We start from the raw sequence: 18851 nt of genomic DNA, 5'->3' as shown, positions 1-18851 counted from the left end.
ATGGTCCTCGTGTCAGATGAAGGAGGTTGTGGGAGCAAGGAGCAGAAAAAACTGCTCTGCCTGAAAGAGTTAGCAGAAGCTTCCTAGGGAGGAGGTGACTTTTGAGTTGGATATTGAATTTGGGCAGAAGATTGCCAGGTGGATTGGGGTGCCTGGGTGGCTCAGTGGGTTAAGCCTCTGCCTTTGGCTCAGGTCATGGTCTCAGGGTCCTGGGATCGAGCCCTGCAGCTGGCTTTCTGCTCGGCAGTGAGCCTGCTTCCCCCTCTCTCTGCCTGCCTCTCTGCCTACTTATGATCTCTCTCTCTTTCTGTCAAATAAATAAATAAAATCTTTAAAAAAAAATTGCCAGGTGGACAGAATGGGCTACATAGGGAACAGCATGTGCATGCAGACTCCACCAGGGCATGGCAGGGAAGACAGTAGGTTAGGTAGGAGGATTGGATGGAGTCTGACTTCAGGGTTTGGTGACCCAGACTGAAGAGTCAGGATATCTTTTGAATGGGCAAGCGAGATTTAACAGAGGCTTGTGGAGGATGTTACTTATTATAAGGAATGAGCTGATGCAGAATGCTTTCCCTAACACCCTATTTTCTTGGTACATTCTCCTTTCCTTTTTCATTTCCCTCTCTACTTTTGTCCCTCACTTACCATTTCTTTTTCATTTTTCTTTTTTTATTCTTGTTGTTTCTAGTAAATGAAACTCTAGTAAATGAAGAGGGATTAGGATGGATTTAGTGGAGAGAAAAGAAAAAGGAATATTTCAGATTTTAAGAAAAAAAAACCCACTGCATTTGCCAGTAGGGGGTTAATTTGAGGATAGTGGAAATATTGGAAATGCTGGCACAGAAATTAAAATGCTTAATGAGCCAATGCTTAGTGGTCAACCACAATAAAATTAAAATGAGATGCAACTTCATAATGACTTGAAAAGTTGTCTTAAAATATGATCAGTATACTCCGATGTCTATTATTGTAGACTGCAGCATAGCAAAAATTGAGCAAATGAAAACACAAACATGTACTCTCACTTTTCCACACATTGATCTGCAAAGAGAAAACTCCTTAAGACTTTGGGGAGTAAGTCCTTTATTCAAACAACCATTTTCTATTTGTACTTTTATTTTATATACCCTTTACACCTGTTTAATTAATCCTAAACATGATGCTGACTGCTAATTAAACAGCCCTGAAAGTGACTGACTGAAGGTAGTAATTTGAGATAATTAGTTTTGGTTTCAAACACTCAATTTTCACACTTTGTGCTCATTTTTAGAAAGGGGTGGCTCATTATTATAGGCAGGGTGGGAGTTGTGTAAGGCATTTTACTGCTGGACTCTGAGTAGCTGAGGAAGTGGGAGGGTTATCATATAATGACAATGACATTAATAGGGCAAGGAAATGGTATAGTGCTATAGAATTAGCCATAGAATGCTCCCCTATCTCTTCCTACCTGCACGCACGCACACACGCACGTGCACACACACACACACACACTCTCTCACACTTACACACACACACACACCATTCACACATGCACAGAATTCCTTTCAAAGTGAAATTCAGGCAGCTGAATCTTTTTCATTAGAATGTAGGAATGTACATGCTCTTGGTCTTTGGGAGTTTTATTTAGTAAAAGGTAGATCTCTCTGAGTCATTCATTGTCTCTTTCTGAGGTTATTTAGAAGCAAGCAATAGAAGGTGAAATAGACCCAGATTTGGCGTGTGGTTTGAGATTTGAAGAGGTGTCCTTGCTGAGGAGTCATAAGCACAGTCTATTCAAGGGAACGATCATATCTAGCAAAGAAAGCAAAGGGGCAGGAAGGAGGCAGGACGGACTGTTTTTTATGGTCCCACAATGTTAACAAGCAAGTTAACATGGTCCACTAGGAGAATAGGACCAGGAAGAATTGGGGGTTAGATAGGATAAAATCATTCTTATAGTCAATATATAGAGATACAGAAGCTGAATAGATCCTGCAGCACCATGGAGAGCTCCAAGCACGTTGTAGCTGCTGCCTGGGTAACTAAGACTTGTGCCTTGGGAAGTTTAGTTTCACTTTATTGGCTATAGATATGGAGTAGGACTCTCTAGACCCATGAAATGTTATTCAGATGTTGAGGGCTTTTCAAGGATATCAAGGGGAGAGTCCACTCCATGTGGACTGGGAATTATCTGGCCAGGGTGTGGCAGGGGATGGATTGCAAGCTATGCAGTCAGCCGTACATGGGAAGTGCAGCCTTTTGGACATCTTAGCACTGACATTACCTGCAGGATCAGATGCAGAACAAAGTTATTTGTTTTATATACTGGTCAATCCTGCATCTTTAACCAAGCGACCTGAATTGGGGCATCTTGGATTCATTATGACCCCTGAACTTGCACACTGTGGCAGGGCAGCAGAGGAGCAGCGAGATGCACTGTTGCATAGCACATACTCCCAAGTTGCCCTCTTTCACTCTTCATACGTTCCTTGGCCTTGACTGTCTTCTTCATTATGCCCCCACCATTCTTTATCTCCAGTCCCAGAGACTCTTAAACTCCACATCCCCAATATTATTACCTACTTTTTAGTTGCTTTCATTCATTTCATAGTAAGCTCAAAAGAAGCCAAAAAAACTAAACTCATAATTTTTGTCTTCTAAATCTCCTCTTTCTCTGTATATCTTGGTAAATAGCAAACATCATCCACCCAGTTACTAAAGCCACAGAACTAAGAGTCAGTCCACATTTCCCTTCATTACCTTCACCTTACCTTGGTTTTAGATACTTACAGAGTCCATGCCCTTCCCTAACCCCAACCTTCCCCATCATTGCCTTAATTGAGTTTCCATACTTTCTATTTATTTATTTACTTACTTACTTATTTGACAGAGAGAGACACAGTAAGAGAGGGAACACAAGCAGAGGGAGTGAGAGACGGAGAAGTAAGCTTCCTGTGGAGCAGGAAGGGGCTCTATCTCAGGACCCTGGGACCATAACCAAGCTGAAGGCAGACACTTAATGACTGAGCCACCCATACACCCCCAGTTTTCATACTTTCTTACTTAGATTTCTATAATAATTTTCTAACTTGTTGTCCTGCATCTAACATAGCTTTCTTTTAATTTATCTATAAGCATAGGATGGACCCCCCTGCATTAGATTCTTCTGGAGAGCATATTAAAATGCAGATTTCTAAGCCTCTAGACATACCAAGTCAGAATTTTCAGGAATGGGGTTAGCTAGGTGTACATTGAAATTTGAGGGCTGCAACTTTCTTCACAGCTGCCAATATTATTTTTCTGAAACAAAAATCTGATTATGCCTCTATCTTAGTTACAGTCATTCTGTGCTTCCCCATGCCTTTGTGATAAAATCCACACTTTTTGTCATACCCGACTAGCCCTTTATCTGCCCAGCTTTGCAGTTTTATTTCCTGATGTTCCTCCCTTGCTATCTCGCATTCCCTCTGTGTGAAATGCTACAAATCCTGGAATCTGCCATGCCCTTTCTTGACTGTATGCCTTTGGACATGCAGTTCCTTGTGACTGAAATGTCCTTCCTTACCTTGTTTGCCGATTTCTTGCATTGTCTGTGCCCCATCTCAGCTGAAAGTCCTTTCACTCTACTGCTTTAGCATCATGTGTTCTTCTATCCTAGCACTTTTCACTGATAAAGTAAAAGTCCTCATTTGGATATATGAGTAAATGTTACATTTTAAAAGATTTTTAGGGGGAGATTTGTGGTATGTAGCTAATTTGTTACTTTGAGTTTATTTGGATAAGTGATATAGGATTCCTAATTTTCAAAGTCTGGTAATTCACTCTATGTATGCCAGAAAATTGTCTCTTTTCCCAAAGAGATGATGGTATAGATTCCCATTTTGTAGTATTTTGAGGTGGGCAGCTGGAACCATCTTTTCATTAGAAGATACATAGTTGACTGTTCCCATATCATTTTGTGGTACTCAACGATCATATCAATAAACAGTCAATAGACTCACAAAACTGTATATTTATAGTAATTTTCCAAAAGTGTGATCTTAGTACTGAATTGTATCAATTGTAAAAAAATCTCATCTTAAATTCTCTGTTTATGATTGTGTGTAGTCTTTATGTCCTAAAGCTAAATACAGTTTCAGAGGTGGCCTTTTCTGATGTGTGTATGCACTATACTTTCATTTTGGCTTCATTTTTGTGCCAGAACTTTATGGTATAAAAAAAGAGCAACAAAAGGCACAAATGTTTTGCTTTAGCTTCAGAACCTGAAGTAACACTAAGTTCTTTCTTGCTGTTTAGAAATGTGTTTTGAAAGAAAGTGAGCCTACAGACTTTTATAAAATGCTAAATGAAAATAAAATAAAATTGGCAGTCACAAAGCCATATTTTGGCTTCAGGCTGATGTGTCTGAGTTACTGGTCTGGGTTTGCTGCTTGGTCTCTTGTGTGACAACTCTCCATTCGACAGATTCCTCTTGGGTTGAAATGATCTGTCATTTGTTTTGCAGATACCTCAAATCAGCTATGCATCCACAGCCCCAGAGCTAAGTGATAACACCAGGTATGACTTCTTCTCTCGGGTAGTTCCACCTGACTCCTACCAAGCTCAAGCCATGGTGGACATTGTCACGGCACTGGGGTGGAATTATGTGTCAACACTGGCTTCCGAAGGCAACTATGGAGAGAGTGGTGTGGAGGCCTTCACTCAGATCTCGAGGGAGATTGGTAAGCATATATTTATCAGATGATTGCTTTTGGAGGCGACAGGTTGTGGAAGTCTGAGCATCTCCATGTGCTCTCTGATCTATGTGGAATAATGAGAGCTCCTACAGATGCATGACCCAGGCTGTCCACTCTAGGGGGAAGTTGGTTTTATTATAAATGATGTTGTTGTTCATGGTCTATCAAGGTGACACTTTGGTGCTAATTTAGGAAATAGAGCTCCTGACTCAGGCGAACAGTTTTCAAAGTTGTCTGTTTTGACGAGGGAGTTTGCTGGCACATTAGAGCCACTGTAAATTTGAATAAATGACATACTATTTGATTGTTCTGGATGGAAGTTTACATTAGCAAGTCATTAAATTAAAAAAAAAAAGGCAGTGGAATTTAACATCCAACACTAGAGGGATTTAGACTGGTAATCATCTTAAAATAATACTGAAGTGGCCCCCAAGGCTATACTTTTAGTCATATTCTTATTGTCATATTTGACTTTTTGCATTTTTATTCTTACCTTATGCTCTATAGCTTACAGTGGAATGAAGGGCAGTATGTAAAATCTGAGTTAGAACAAGGTGCTGATGAGCTCTGCTGGGCTTTTTTCAAGGTGCTTATCCAAATCTCTGTAGGCATTTTTCCACATGTATATTTAGCCTTGAGTTTGTAAATCCATCCCCTGTGTGAAAAAAATAGAATAAAACAAAAAACTACTTAAAGTACAAACCTTATTGCTGATTGGTCAGCCACATAATTTGGTGGGTAAAAGGAGGCATATTGTTACTTAACAAATACTATTTTTCTTATTAAGAATTACTGAATAAAATGTACATATTTTTTCTTTAAGAGTAATAATAATATTTTGTGGAAAAATTAAAGTGCCCCTTGGCTATTTTTGAGTAATTTTGAACTTGAAGGAAGAAATTATTTTGATAATTTGTTGTCTTTCTTGGAGGGTTCAGCTCAGAAAGACAATGGGAGTGATTTACGCTTGTCTAGAATTAGCAAGGACGAGTCTAAAGTTATATTATTGGAGTAAGGTTTCTCTTGAAAGACTTGACGATACTTGGGATCTGTTCCTCTGCATATGCTAGGACGTGAAAAATTATTATACGCAATAGTTAGTATATTTAACATTTGTTCCAGTGCTGTGCTGTTGCAGAAAATGTAGAGAAGGCCTGGTGTTGTTGGATGGATTGGGTTAATTGATTTAATCGGGGAACTGTCCGCACCTGTGTTAGTGTCCATGCTACCATACTCTTTGCTCTTTGAAATTTTAAATTCCATCATTATTGCTATAAAAATGATTCAGACATTCAACTGCGCTTTAAATGATGACAAATTATATTATCTTTTTCGGTAAGAATCCAAAGTTTATCTTAGAGGAAATGCCCACTCAAATGAAAACAAAAGCTTCTGGAAGCAGAGCTAATGCATTATTTAAGCAGCTGATGTCGGTTCTCACCAGAGTGATAATTCAACAAGAGGAGGAAACTGATAGAGTATGTATTGAGATGATATGTTTTTTTGCAGTGATCGTGTACATTCTTCAACTACAGGTCACATTGTGTGCCTGAAACCGATTGCTATGAAAAATTCAATACAGGACATAATTTGCCAGTTGTTGCAGAATCTGATAAAATGCATTGTTCTAAAAGTTAAGTGAGATCGCAGTTTTATTCATTTGACTAAAAAAAGAAATACTTAGTTTTCACTTTTGAGGAGCATTGCTATACTCTGGTAATACTGTCACATAAAAGGATTCAGATGGTTCCGTTCATTATTCCTGTTTCTATGTTAGTCATTAGTATGGGAGAAAATAATTTTAGTGCCTTGTGTATGTGCCTGATTAGGGCAACACATTTCTTCAGTGTTGATCCTTTCAGTATTCTGTGACTTGATTGGCTGTCCATTCTATTTCAGCTCTCACTTATCTGGGGAATGGAGAAAGGCTGGATTGTCAATTAATATGCAGAATACTGAAAAGGCCAAATTGGTACCACACTAGAGTATGCCATGGAATATATTAAATATCAAAATCATCCCTCATTTTAATGACAAAGATTTTTATCTAGAACAAAAATAGCTGAAAATTAAACCTTTTACATGACAATGATATTAATGGGAATAGCAAATGGTAGCAACTTAACCCATTCTGAAATGATCTGATGACTCTGATGAAAATTCATTAGTTCTGTAACATTCGCTTCTCTTACTACAACATCGATGACATTTCTGTCACCATGTTAGTAGTGTGTTTTTAAAAATCTTAGTATCTTGACTGAGAAGACGATGTATAAATTCATTTTGTGGAATGTCTGCCTATTAAAAAATTATATATTTTCCCAACTCATAAATTTTGCCATACTCTATTCTGAATTTCTCTCTTTAGAAACATTGATTGCTAAGAAATTTCAGTGTAAATTGAGCCTTCTAATGTTTCCTCTCTGATTCATTCAGACAGATCATAATAGAATGATAAGGAAGTGAAAATCTGTTTAGTGATAAATTGCTTGTATGGTTTGATTAGAACATTTTTTATTTTAACAAATCTGAGACTTGGGGAAGTGTCTGTGAATCTTGGAGAATGAAGCAAATGAGTGAATGATGGTCATGAACACAGACAGATGTCTGTGATGGCTCTTACCTAGCCAAGATTGTTCTAGGGAGAGCAGGACAGGAGTAACTCAATAAAATAAAGATAAATAGTCCCTTGATATCTTAGCTATTATAGTATCAGCCCAAGGCATTCTTGACTGTAGGATTTTTTTTTTTTGAAAAGGCAAAAATATATTTGAGATCAGCAAATAGCACAATTTGATCAGAGCATAGTTTGTGTCATGAAGTACAGGAGACAAAAATGGAAGACTTGACATGGACACAAAGTTGAATATTTCACCTCCTGGAGAGGTGATTTTATTCATCTTTCAGACAATGAAGGAAACTGTTGAAGATAAAGGGATCTATCAGAACATATTTAAGATTATATTAATGAGAAGTGGAAGATGGGGAGACCATTTGAGAGGCCTTTGCAGTAGCAGTCTTAGCTTGATATAGGACAGTGACAATAGAAATGGAAAAGGGAACAGACTTAGGAGACAATTATGAGGTGGAGTCCATGGAACTTAGCAATTGAGTGGAAGTAGAGCTTGAAGGTAAGAAAAAAATTAATGTTGAAGTTGAAGTTCTTTCTAAAAAATGTCATCTATTTATTTATTTATTTATTTAGAACTTGAAATTCTTAACCTGGGTGATTAGGAGACTGAAAGTGCCACAAATAGAAAAGAGTCAATTAAATGGAGAGGTTGGTTTGGGATTGGATTGGAAGTGTGGTTTGGTTAAAAATACTATATATTGTAGGTACCAATACATATGTTTTTGGAGAAAAACAGCAAAGAATATTCGTCTAGAGCTGAGAAGGGGACTGGGATATAGACCTGAAGCTTATTCTCACAAAATTGATAATTGAGATGGGAAAGGTAATTGCTGAGGTAGAAGATGTAGAGCGAAGATTGAACAGGGCTGAGGATAGACTTTTGGGGAGAAGTTTTATATAGAGGTGTGTGATAACAAGACTCGGTAAGGTTGCATAGAAAAGGGAACACTAGGACGCTGTTGGTAGGAGTGTAGATTAGTGCAGTCATTATGGAAAATGATATGGAGGTACTAAAAAATTAAATATAGAACTACTTTATGATCCAGCAACCCTACTTCTGAGTATATATCTGGAAAAAAATTAAATCAGTATCTTGAAGAGATATATATATAATATATATGAGTGGAATATTATTTGGCCTTAAGAAGAAAAAAATCCTGCCATTCGTGACAACATAGATGAACCTAGAGGACGTTATGCTAAGTGAAATAAACCAGACACAAAAAGACAAAGTGCCCAAGGCAGTTGAACTCATAAAAGCAGAGGGTGGAATTGTGGTTGGGGAGTAGGAGAAATGCGTAAATGTTGGCCAAAGAATGCAAGCTTTCATTTATGCCAGCCGAATAAGATGAATGTAAGATGAATGTATAGAATGGTAACTATACTTAAAATACTGTATTGTATACTTGAAATTTGCTAAGAGAGTTGATCTTAAGTATTCTCACCACACACACACACACACATAGTAACTATGTGAAGTCATAGATATATATGTTAATTAGCTTGATTGTGGTAATCATTTCATAGTATACACATACTTCAAAACATCATGTTGTACACCTTAAATACATACCATACATACCATTTTCATTTGTCAATTATATCTCTATAAAGCTGAGGAGAATAGTTATAAATGGGAAAAAAAGTGTGGGAATAATGGCCAAGGCTTAGGAAAATTAAGAGTAAGTATGGAAGAGTGTCACCTTCTCTTGATAGGTTTGTGGCGATGAGAGGACTCTCAGTCTCCTTTGAAGAAGATTTCCATGATGGGAGATGGTAGGAGTTCTTGACGAAAAATTTAAGGGCATTGAGCTGATTTTCATAGGCGAATAGGAACTTTTGCCAGAGAGCATAGCTGAACATGTGTGGTACAATGGTAGGAATCAAAGAGTGTCCTTGAGGGGGTGCATTAGTTCCCTAGAGCTGCCATAACAAATGCCATGTACTAGATGGCTTAAAACGATAGGAACATATTATCTCACAGTTCTAGAGACCAGAAATCTGAAATCAAAATGTTAGCAGGGCCATGCTCCTGAAGACTGCAGGGGGGAATCCTTCCTTTTCCTTTTATAACTTCTGGTTTGTGTTAGTCATCCTTGGTGTTCATTGGCTTGTAGAGGCATCACTCTGCCTCTGTTATCAAATCACAGTCTTCTCCTTTCATGTGTCTGTCTTTGTGTCTTCTCTTCTTATAAGAATGCCCATCATATTGTGTTAAAGGCGCACCCAACTCCAGGATGACCTCATCTTAATTGCATTTGTGATCACCCTATTTCCATATAAGGGCACATTCTGAGGTACTCAGTTTTAGGATTTCAACATATCTTGTTAGGAGACACAATTTAATACCCATAGCAGGGAATAGTAGTGAAGATGGATGTACTTAGGGAGCTGACTTGCAGTGACAAGAATGGGAGGTAGACCAGGAGGACAATAGAATAGAAATAAAGATGAGAGAGGCAGTAAGTAGACAGAATTTGGTTAATGGAGAAGCCTATAACAAAACCAGATCAGAAATTTCTTTTTGAATGTTACAGGATTTTACCCTCCCTATCCTGGCTACTTGAGTAGATGGAGTAACCTAATGGATGATTCAGGGTTCCATACTAGGGTAGGTGGTGGTATCTGAGTCTGGCTTTCCTAAACTTCTAGGTAGTTAAGAGCTTCCTAGTAGGATCATAGTGGGCACTCCCTGTGCAGTGGAGAACAGGCTGTTCAACCCCCTCTGCTTTTTGTTCCAAGGTGCTGCTCTTTTCAATGACACCTTGGAAAATTATGGACATCTGAAGAGTCTTATGGAGCCCAGTTTATTTTTATTTTCCCGTTTGGGCTCTCTTGGCCTGAGGGAAGGGAATAGTTCAGTTGCTGCTGGTTGTTAAGACTTACCCATGTTGGGCGCCTGGGTGGCTCAGTGGGTTAAGCCGCTGCCTTCGGCTCAGGTCATGATCTCAGGGTCCTGAGATCGAATCCCGCATCGGGGTCTCTGCTCAGCGGGGAGCCTGCTTCCCTCTCTCTCTCTCTCTGCCTGCCTCTCTGCCTACTTGTGATCTCTCTCTGTCAAATAAATAAATAAAATCTTTAAAAAAAAAAAAAAAGACTTACCCATGTTGCACACCCTCTGTTGTTAGGATGAGAGTCCTCTATTTCTGTCTTGTTTTAATTATTTGATGCGATGTTTTCACTGATACTGTAATAAAGAGGTTCATAGTATATGCCTACGTTTTTCCATCATAAGCTCTGGGGCTTGCAGCTTCTGACTCAAAAAAAATGACTTCCTTGAGTCTTTACACAGGCTTTCACTTGTCTTCCCTTATTATATTATTTTTAAAAAGAAGACAGGATAATAAATGTTAATGCTACCACTATCATTATAAGGGGCAAGAAAGCTAAAGCTTTATCTTTGAAGATAAAAGGAATTTGTGAAAGCATTATATCTTTTCACTATGGATTTGTACAGTATGGTGACACACCTCCTTTAATCAGTCATCATGTTTATGAATGGCTTATTGAAGATGACAGGCCTGTGAGTCATCATCGCACACATTACAGGGGGCAAAATAGACCTGATTCTGTCAAATCTTCTAGCACACATGACTATTTTTTTTTCTAATTTTTTTTTTTTCTAATTTGCAAGGGCTGGAAGCTTCCAACTATTGTCTGACATGTGTTTGGAATCTTAAAATCTCAGAATTGGAAGGGATTGCAGAGGTCATTGGACTGGCACAATCTGTTTGAAATGTTAATGCAATAAACCAATTTAATTAATTCTTTTTTGTGTATAAAATGACTGACACTTGCCAATAGTGATTTATTTTTTGGCGGGGGTCAAGCAATAAAGTCAGGGAGATTTCATTCCTAGTATATAATTGAAAAGTGCCCACTGATCATATTTCTAAACTATGTCAGTACCATTTTAAAAGAAAACGTTTTTTTTCTCTTAGATTATAAACAAGAACCAAGTTTTATTAACTGAAATGGATTCACTTCAAGATTAAAACAAAGTATTTTCAATGACAGAAAGAAAGGAATACATAAAGAGCAGCTTTTCCCCTCAGATGTTCATTGCTTGGAAAAATGACTTCCAGCAGGCAAAAATCAATTTGACAAAAGTATTAATGTTGTAAAATACTATGAATGAAAGGAAACATTTAAATTCAATTGAAAATTTTACTTTATATTCCTACAGCTGAGTTCCATTGATAGCACCACATTTCAAGTTGCAAATCATATTTAATTAATATTAACACCAGGTAATTGGCAAGAACAACTTCAAAGGAGGGCTGAGGAAATTGCAAATTGGAACTGCAGGTGCAGTGATCCTGCAGAAGCTTTATAGGGATCCAAAGAAAGTGTATATGATTTCAACAATGACTGCAGAACCTGATCAAATAGAGCATCATTTCAAAGCTGTTCTTCACCTTGGCCTTTCTTAATATTTAGGGCTTAGGAACTGCTAAGTAGCAGCAGCTGCTGTTAATGTGAAATAGCAAACAGCATTCAATAAGTGCTTTCAGACCTACAATTATTAATGCTGTAGTTAAGTGTTTCTTAAACAATGGCAGTTTGATGCAGTGGAACCCACATTGGAGTCAAGTACTTGCTTAAAGAAGTTACCGTGGCTGATGTCGAAGAGTTTACTGCCTATGTTTCCTTTTGGATTTTGATAGATTCCTGCCTCAAGTTGAGATACCACCTTACACCAGTTAGAATGGCCAAAATTAACAAGACAGTAAACAACAAGTGTTGGAGAGGATGTGGAGAAAGGGGAACCCTCTTCCACTGTTGCTGGGAATGCAAGTTGGTGCAGCCACTTTGGAAAACAGTATGCAGATTTAAGAAATTAAAAATAGAGCTACTCTATGATTCTGCCATTGCACTACTGGGTATTTTCCCAAAGATACAGATGTAGTGAAAAGAAGGGCCATCTGTACCCCAGTGTTCATAGCCGCAATGGCTACAATTGCCAAACCGTGGAAAGAACCAAGATGCCCTTCAACAGATGAATGGATGAAGAAGATATGGTCCATATATACAATGGAGTATTACACCTCCGTCAGAAATGGTGAATACCCAACTTTTGTAGTAACATGGGTGGAACTGGAGGAGATAATGCTGAGTGAAATAAGTCAAGCAGAGGAAGTCAATTATTATATGGTTTCACTTACTTGGGGGAGCATAAGGAATAACATGGAGGACATTAGGAGAAGGAAAGGAAAAGTGACCTGGGAGAAATTGGAGGTGGAGACAAACCATGAAAGACTGTGGACTCTGAGAAACAAACTGAGGGGGCCCCTGGGTGGCTCAGTCAATTAAGCTGCTGCCTTTGGTTCAGGTCATGATCCCAGGGTCCTGGGATCGAGCCGCGCAATGGGCTCCCTTCTCGGTGGAGAGCCTGCTTCTCCTCTCCCTCTGCCTGCTGCTCTGCCGGCTTGTACTGTCTATCTCTGTCAAATAAATTAAGAAAAAAAAACCTTAAAAAAAATAAACAAACTGAACATTTTGGAGGGGAGAGGAGTGGGAGGATGGGTGAGCCTGGTGGTGGGTGTTATGGAGAGCTCCTATTGCATGGAGCACTGGGTGTGGTGCATAAGCAATGAATCTTGGAACACTAAAAATAAAATTAAAAAATGGTTTAAGTCTCTCTTCTTCAATTACAAGATTTTGAGGATTAATATTCTTGTCTGAAAAATGGGAGCCCTCTTCTCAGTAGTCATCAAATGATATAACACTGATGTTAATTCATAAATTCTAACATGCTATTTGATATCAGGTGTTACTAGCAAAAGGAATGGGGGATAAGATGGATTTTTTCCAGTGTGTGGCAGAGCTACATATTATGAGAGTGGTAGAGGTCCTGCCTGCTGTGTAGGATAAATAGCCAGAGAGGGCTTGACTTGATTTGTTAATTACCTTCAAACTTCTTTATATTCTTCCTGAGAGACCATGGAGATCAGATAGGAGGATTTTGTGAAGCTCCTGACAACTTCCCCTCTCTATTCTCCTTACTAGTCTCCCTAACCGCTATGGTGAATCTTCTACTCTAAATCTTATTCTTGTCTTTGCTTGGGTCTGGTTGTTTAGTTGCCATTTGGAAGAGTTGAGATATCAGGACAAGTCTGGAATATCTGCCGTGTCTTCAGAGATGTGCTCCTGTAGATCCCTGTGGCACCAGTCGGCACTCTGACTGTAATCCTGACCTCTCTGTATCCGTCTTCTCCCAGATTGTGTTTTTCTTAGGGGATGGACCCCCCCCCCCATCATGTTACCCGCCCCCCTCACCATGCCAGTATCTAGAAGAGTGCCTGACACATCAGATACTTTATGAATTTCTGTTAAGCAGACACTGTCACCAGACTCGTGGTTGTGTTGGTATCGTGAGCCTAGACAGGCTCTGGGAACTGAAAGGCAGAGATGATTCCAACAATGGGTTATACATTTTTTTGCTAATGTGTAATCTATATGGGAAACTTCAGGGGCTTCCTTAGTGTTGAGCTGCTTAGAATTCAAGTTTTTCTTACTGGCAGATACCAAAGCCTATAATTTGTAGATGGAGACCACTTCTAAGCTCTCCAGTCAGACAGGGCAAGGGAGTAATTATTCTCTTGAGCTGGGTTTGAGTTCCAGAATTATTATATCCTAGCTGTGAGACCTTGGGTAACTTAATCTTGTTGTGCCCCAATTTCTTCATCCGTGTAGTGGGTTTAACAACTGTTCAAGATGTGAATGAAGTCATGTATAACAATGTGTGGCACATGGTAAATGCTCAATAATTGTTAGCTTGTATTGTGTTAGGAGTTTATTCTGACCAGTGGGTGACTTAGGAGGGGGTGTTATTGCTCTGAGCCTGTATCCGGTTTGCTCAAGGAGCAAATGAGAAGGGAGAATGAGGTCCAAATAAATGCTCAATTAAAGGTAACCAGTGCTCCTTATTCCTGAATCTTATTTTGTACCTTCCAGCAGTGACCAATCCTATTATGATTACTCTTTTTTAGCCTGATTGTTATGTTACCTAGAACAGTGTTGGCACATAGTTGAATGCATGAGTTAATTAAATATCAGTCAACATCGGAATACTACTTGTTCTTCTTTCTCTTCTTTTTTCAACCTAAATATTAATCTATAGCTAACATTCATTGTGCACACATTAGCACAGGACACACTTGGGTTAGGCTTTCAGGATACAGAGATGAATTATGGCTTCTGCTTCCTAGCTAGACACTCTGTATCAGAGGACTCAGAGATTCAAGCAAATCATTACAAATGGGTGTGATCATTGCCTTAATGGAGACATCATTTACAGGCATTGCCCAAGAACACATTGCCCCGACGAGGGCATCCTGCAGTTCATGTAACAAAAAAACCTGGCATAACACAGTGGAGAGTGGCAGTCTGTGAAAGTAAGCTCAAAGACAGTACACCCTGTGATGGGAAGTGAAATTTAGATAACTTCAACAGAAACATAGTTTCCCGAGAAAGAGGCAGCACGAAGAATTGAATATAGAATATGGTACCAACTTTGTAATGAATGTTGTGCATATTTGTGAAATGTTTAATAGCTGTAAAATGTATATAGCTTTTGGCCATTTTTATTTCTTGATCTACTGATGATTGCTCAGGTGTATCCACTGAGAGACAACTATATGACTTGCCCTTTCACATTAGCTCTTCTCCCTGATTGCCCCTATCCAGCATCACCTATGCCTTTGGCAGTGTTTTCATTTTTGTTTAGTTCCTGAGTCTGAGCCAGGGCCAACAGTTCATCCTCAGCATCAGCCCACACATTTACAGGCTTTGAAATGTTTTGACCATGATGGACCCTGTGCCTGGTGGTCCCAAGGTAAGCCCTGATTCCCTCTCTAGGCTGCTTCAGACTTAACCATGTTATCCAATCCTTGACTCACACTCTGGATCCCTGGAAATGAGGATTTGCCCCCGACTCTGAACTCTGAGGTTTGGGCTGTGATAACTCTTTCACCTGGTTGGGTGGGGGTGTCCAGCCCTGCCTATATTCTTGCACAACGGCTGTGATCTGACTCTGCATAAAGTCATGAGCAAAGCCTTGCCTGTGGAGTGGTCCCCGATATGTACTGGGGTCCTGACCTTCTCTGGCTTGTTGCCTTTACATTTCCCACATCCTACTAGTGTCCTATCCCTAGAATAAGAGAGCTTGGCCCAAGATAGTAGGGTGAGGTCCTTTTTCAGAGATTCCTAGGTAAATTCTCGGGAAGGGCCAAGATCTGTCATATCAATGGTGCAGTCCCTGTTTTGAGTTATTTTTTCCTGCTACCTAACCTCATCACCAATATATTATTTTTCTAGCATAAAGAAGTACAACAAACTGGGTGGCTTAAACATCATCAGTCTGGGCTCAAGTCTTAGATCAAAGTGATCTGCTGGATTGGTTCCTTTTGAGCATTGTAAAGGAGTATTTGTTCCATTCCTCTCCCCTGGCTTCTGGGGGTTTTGCTAGCAATCTTTGGTGTTCCTTGGCATGGAGACATATCATTCTGATCTTTGTTTTTATCTTCACATGGTATTCACTTTGTGCGTGTGTGTGTGTGTGTCCAAATTTCCCCTTTAAATAAGGATACCAGGGAACACCTGGGTGGCTCAGTTGGTTAAGCAGCTGCCTTCAGCTCAGGTCATGATCCCAGCGTCCTGGGATCGAGTCTCATATCGGGCTCCTTGCTTGGCAGGGAGCCTGCTTCTCCCTCTGCCTCTGCCTGCCACTCTGTCTGCCTGTGCTCACTCTCGCTCCTCTCTCTCTGACAAATAAATAAATAAAATCTTTAAATAAGGATACCAGCCATACAGGATTAGGGGCCCACCCTAATCTAATATGACTTCATATTGGATGACTTCATATGATATGATTTCATCTTAATCACGTTTGTAACAATCCTTAATTAATTACAGCTGCAATGAAAATAAAGTAATATTCTGAAATACTAGGAGGACTCATATGAGTTCTTCTGGGCATATAGTTCAGTCCATAACACCAGCAATGGATACTAGATTTATGGAGTTCTTTCTGAATTGAACCCACATTCATCCTGGTTCTTTGGGTGGATTCTGGGCATTAGGCTAAGTTCCTCCTGAAGCATCAGCTTCTGTAACCAGCTTAGCCAGCCTTGTTTCCCCTTGTCCTTGCCAGCTGGTCTCTGCATGCCTCAAAACGAAATGCCCACATCATGACGAGAGTGTGCGTCTCCTCCTTTGCCTATCCCCAAAGAAGTCACATTCTTTTATTTCCTTTTCCAAAGTAATTTCCTCATTAAAGCTAATCTGTTGGGAAACTCTAGCACTAGATGGGAGCTTTAAGGTGTGGTGATTTGTACTTCACTGTGTCAATAAGAGAACATTATAACATAATATAAAAACACCCTCCTGCTGAAATGAAGACACATCAGAATCCATTTTTGTCATTTTTGTAAGCCTAGAAGAGTTAGTCTGAGAATCAGGAGTGTGTTTTCTCAGTTTACTCTATTACTAATCAACTAAGCACTAATTATGGTTTCCTTGAAAAATAAATGGCTCAAGAAGAGTTCAACCAGAAGGCTATGAAATGAATAGTTTGTTGAAATAGGTGCCAATTATTTCCAGGGTCGTGTCCCTTGGCAAAACCATGCTGCACAGTCTTTGTTCTCTAACATCTGCATGTTTGACAGATACTGGCCTCCTTTTTTGGCTTCTTTCAGTGTTACCTGACCAGAGCTGTTCCGTGACTCGCGGGGGGCCCCACAGGGGGAAGGCAGGGGAAAGGAGAGAAAGTGAAACTCAAGTCAGCACATTTTGTTTCTTGTTAACAGCTTTAGGAAGAGATTTGGTTGGGAAAGGTATTTTATGTAATGATTTAAACATATCTTCTGGCATTGTAGCGATGTGAGAGAGAGGGAAAAAAAAGCCTCTTGTAGCAGCTGAGATACACTTTCAAGGCTGTGGTACTCAAGGCCATGTGACTCTGGGGCCACATTTGCATCGTGTATCATGGCTGGCATGCACATAATGGACTATTAAGGGAAAGGGATGCACTGAGTACATTGCCAGCCTTTTGTGTTTGATATTGTGAAGGGCAACCAGTATGTTCCCCTTCAAATAGCTGCACGATGCTATTGCCAGAAGGAATCCTGCATTAGATGGAAGTGTTCATGCGAGCGGATGTGACAATTTATTCAACAAATACTTGAGCACCTACTATGTGTGTGGGTCCTGTTCCTAGGAAGTTGAGGATATGGTGTTGGACCAGTCAGACCTGGTTCCTGCCCTTGCGGGATCTCTAGTTAAGCTTCTGTCTTTGTATTTCTTATGTCCTTTTGATCTCCTGTATCTAGGCTATGGGGACTCAGCCCAAGCCAAAAACGGTGTGAGGTGCCTGGGATTGAGAGTCCATGAAAATGCAGAGAGGGGACCTGGATCTGTCACATTAGTAACTAGATCCCTTCAGGGTTCTGGAGGCTTCCATGACATACTGGCTTGGAAGGGACATATGTGTGAAGGGAAAGTACACATGTGTGTGTTTGTGTGGGTACACAGAGGGATAAACTTGGACCAGGAAGGAGACAGGCCTGCTCCCCAGGGACAGGTGTTCAAGGGCAACACCACATGCACATGGGATGAGTGCCATTCAGGCTTACAGAGCATAGGTCAAGAAATTCTATTTCCATGGGGCACCCGGGTGGCTCATTTGTTTAATGGCTGCCTTTGGTTCAGGTCATGATCCCAGGGTCCTGGGATCAAGTCATACATTGGGCTCTCCGCTCAACAAAGAGCCCGCTTCTCTTTCTCCCTCTGCCTGCCACTCTGCCTACCTGTGCTCTCTCTCTGTCAAATAAATAAAATCTTAAAAAAACAAAAACAAAAACAAATTATGATTACAGGTGAGTAATGTAAACTTCCCGCCATGTGGCATGCCTGGAATTCCTGCCTTCCCCTACCTTGATCTGGTTAATGTTTTCTTATTCTTCTGTTCTCAGATTTTTCCCCAGAAGTCTTCTCTGATCTCCTTCTCTTCCTCCCATCTAAGTTAGGGTTCTCTTCTCTGTATGCTGTCGAATAAAAACAAATCCAGACATGGATAAGGTGAGACTTTATTCAGAAGAAAGACTATTGTAATAGAGAATGCTCCTGTCTTAGAAATCTGCAAATATGAAAAAAATCAAAGGGGGAAAAAATCCTTTCTTTTATGGGGTAGAGAGGAATAAGCAAAAACTTAATGGAGATTTTTTTTTAATTTTTTATTTTTTATAAGCATATATTTTTATCCCCAGGGGTACAGGTCTGTGAATCACCAGGTTTACACACTTCACAGCACTCACCAAAGCACATACCCTCCCCAATGTCCATAATCCCACCCCCTTCTCCCAACCCCCCTCCCCCCAGCAACCCTCAGTTTGTTTTGTGAGATTAAGAGTCACTTATGGTTTGTCTCCTGATTTTTAAAGGGAACTTTGGACAAGCAAAAGGGAAATGACCAATGAGGTCTGAAAGGAAGGTGTCCTTTG

At 39.8% G+C, this 18851-nt stretch overlaps 1 protein-coding gene across 4 annotated transcripts in view; it reads left to right on the top strand.

Moving 5' to 3' along the window:
• Nucleotides 1-18851, top strand: part of GRM8 (glutamate metabotropic receptor 8) — a 755908-nt gene that overhangs the window by 148053 nt on the left and 589004 nt on the right. For all 4 annotated transcript variants that reach the window (XM_059171757.1, XM_059171760.1, XM_059171756.1 and 1 more), the window contains exon 3: nt 4487-4703. In XM_059171757.1, coding sequence (XP_059027740.1) covers nt 4487-4703 — 217 coding nt within the window. The remainder of the gene's footprint in view (nt 1-4486; nt 4704-18851) is intronic.

Source organism: Mustela lutreola, chromosome 4, assembly GCF_030435805.1.
Source record: "Mustela lutreola isolate mMusLut2 chromosome 4, mMusLut2.pri, whole genome shotgun sequence".
Classification (NCBI taxonomy): Eukaryota; Metazoa; Chordata; class Mammalia; order Carnivora; family Mustelidae; genus Mustela; species Mustela lutreola.
This window is presented reverse-complemented; position numbering and strand designations above follow the sequence as displayed.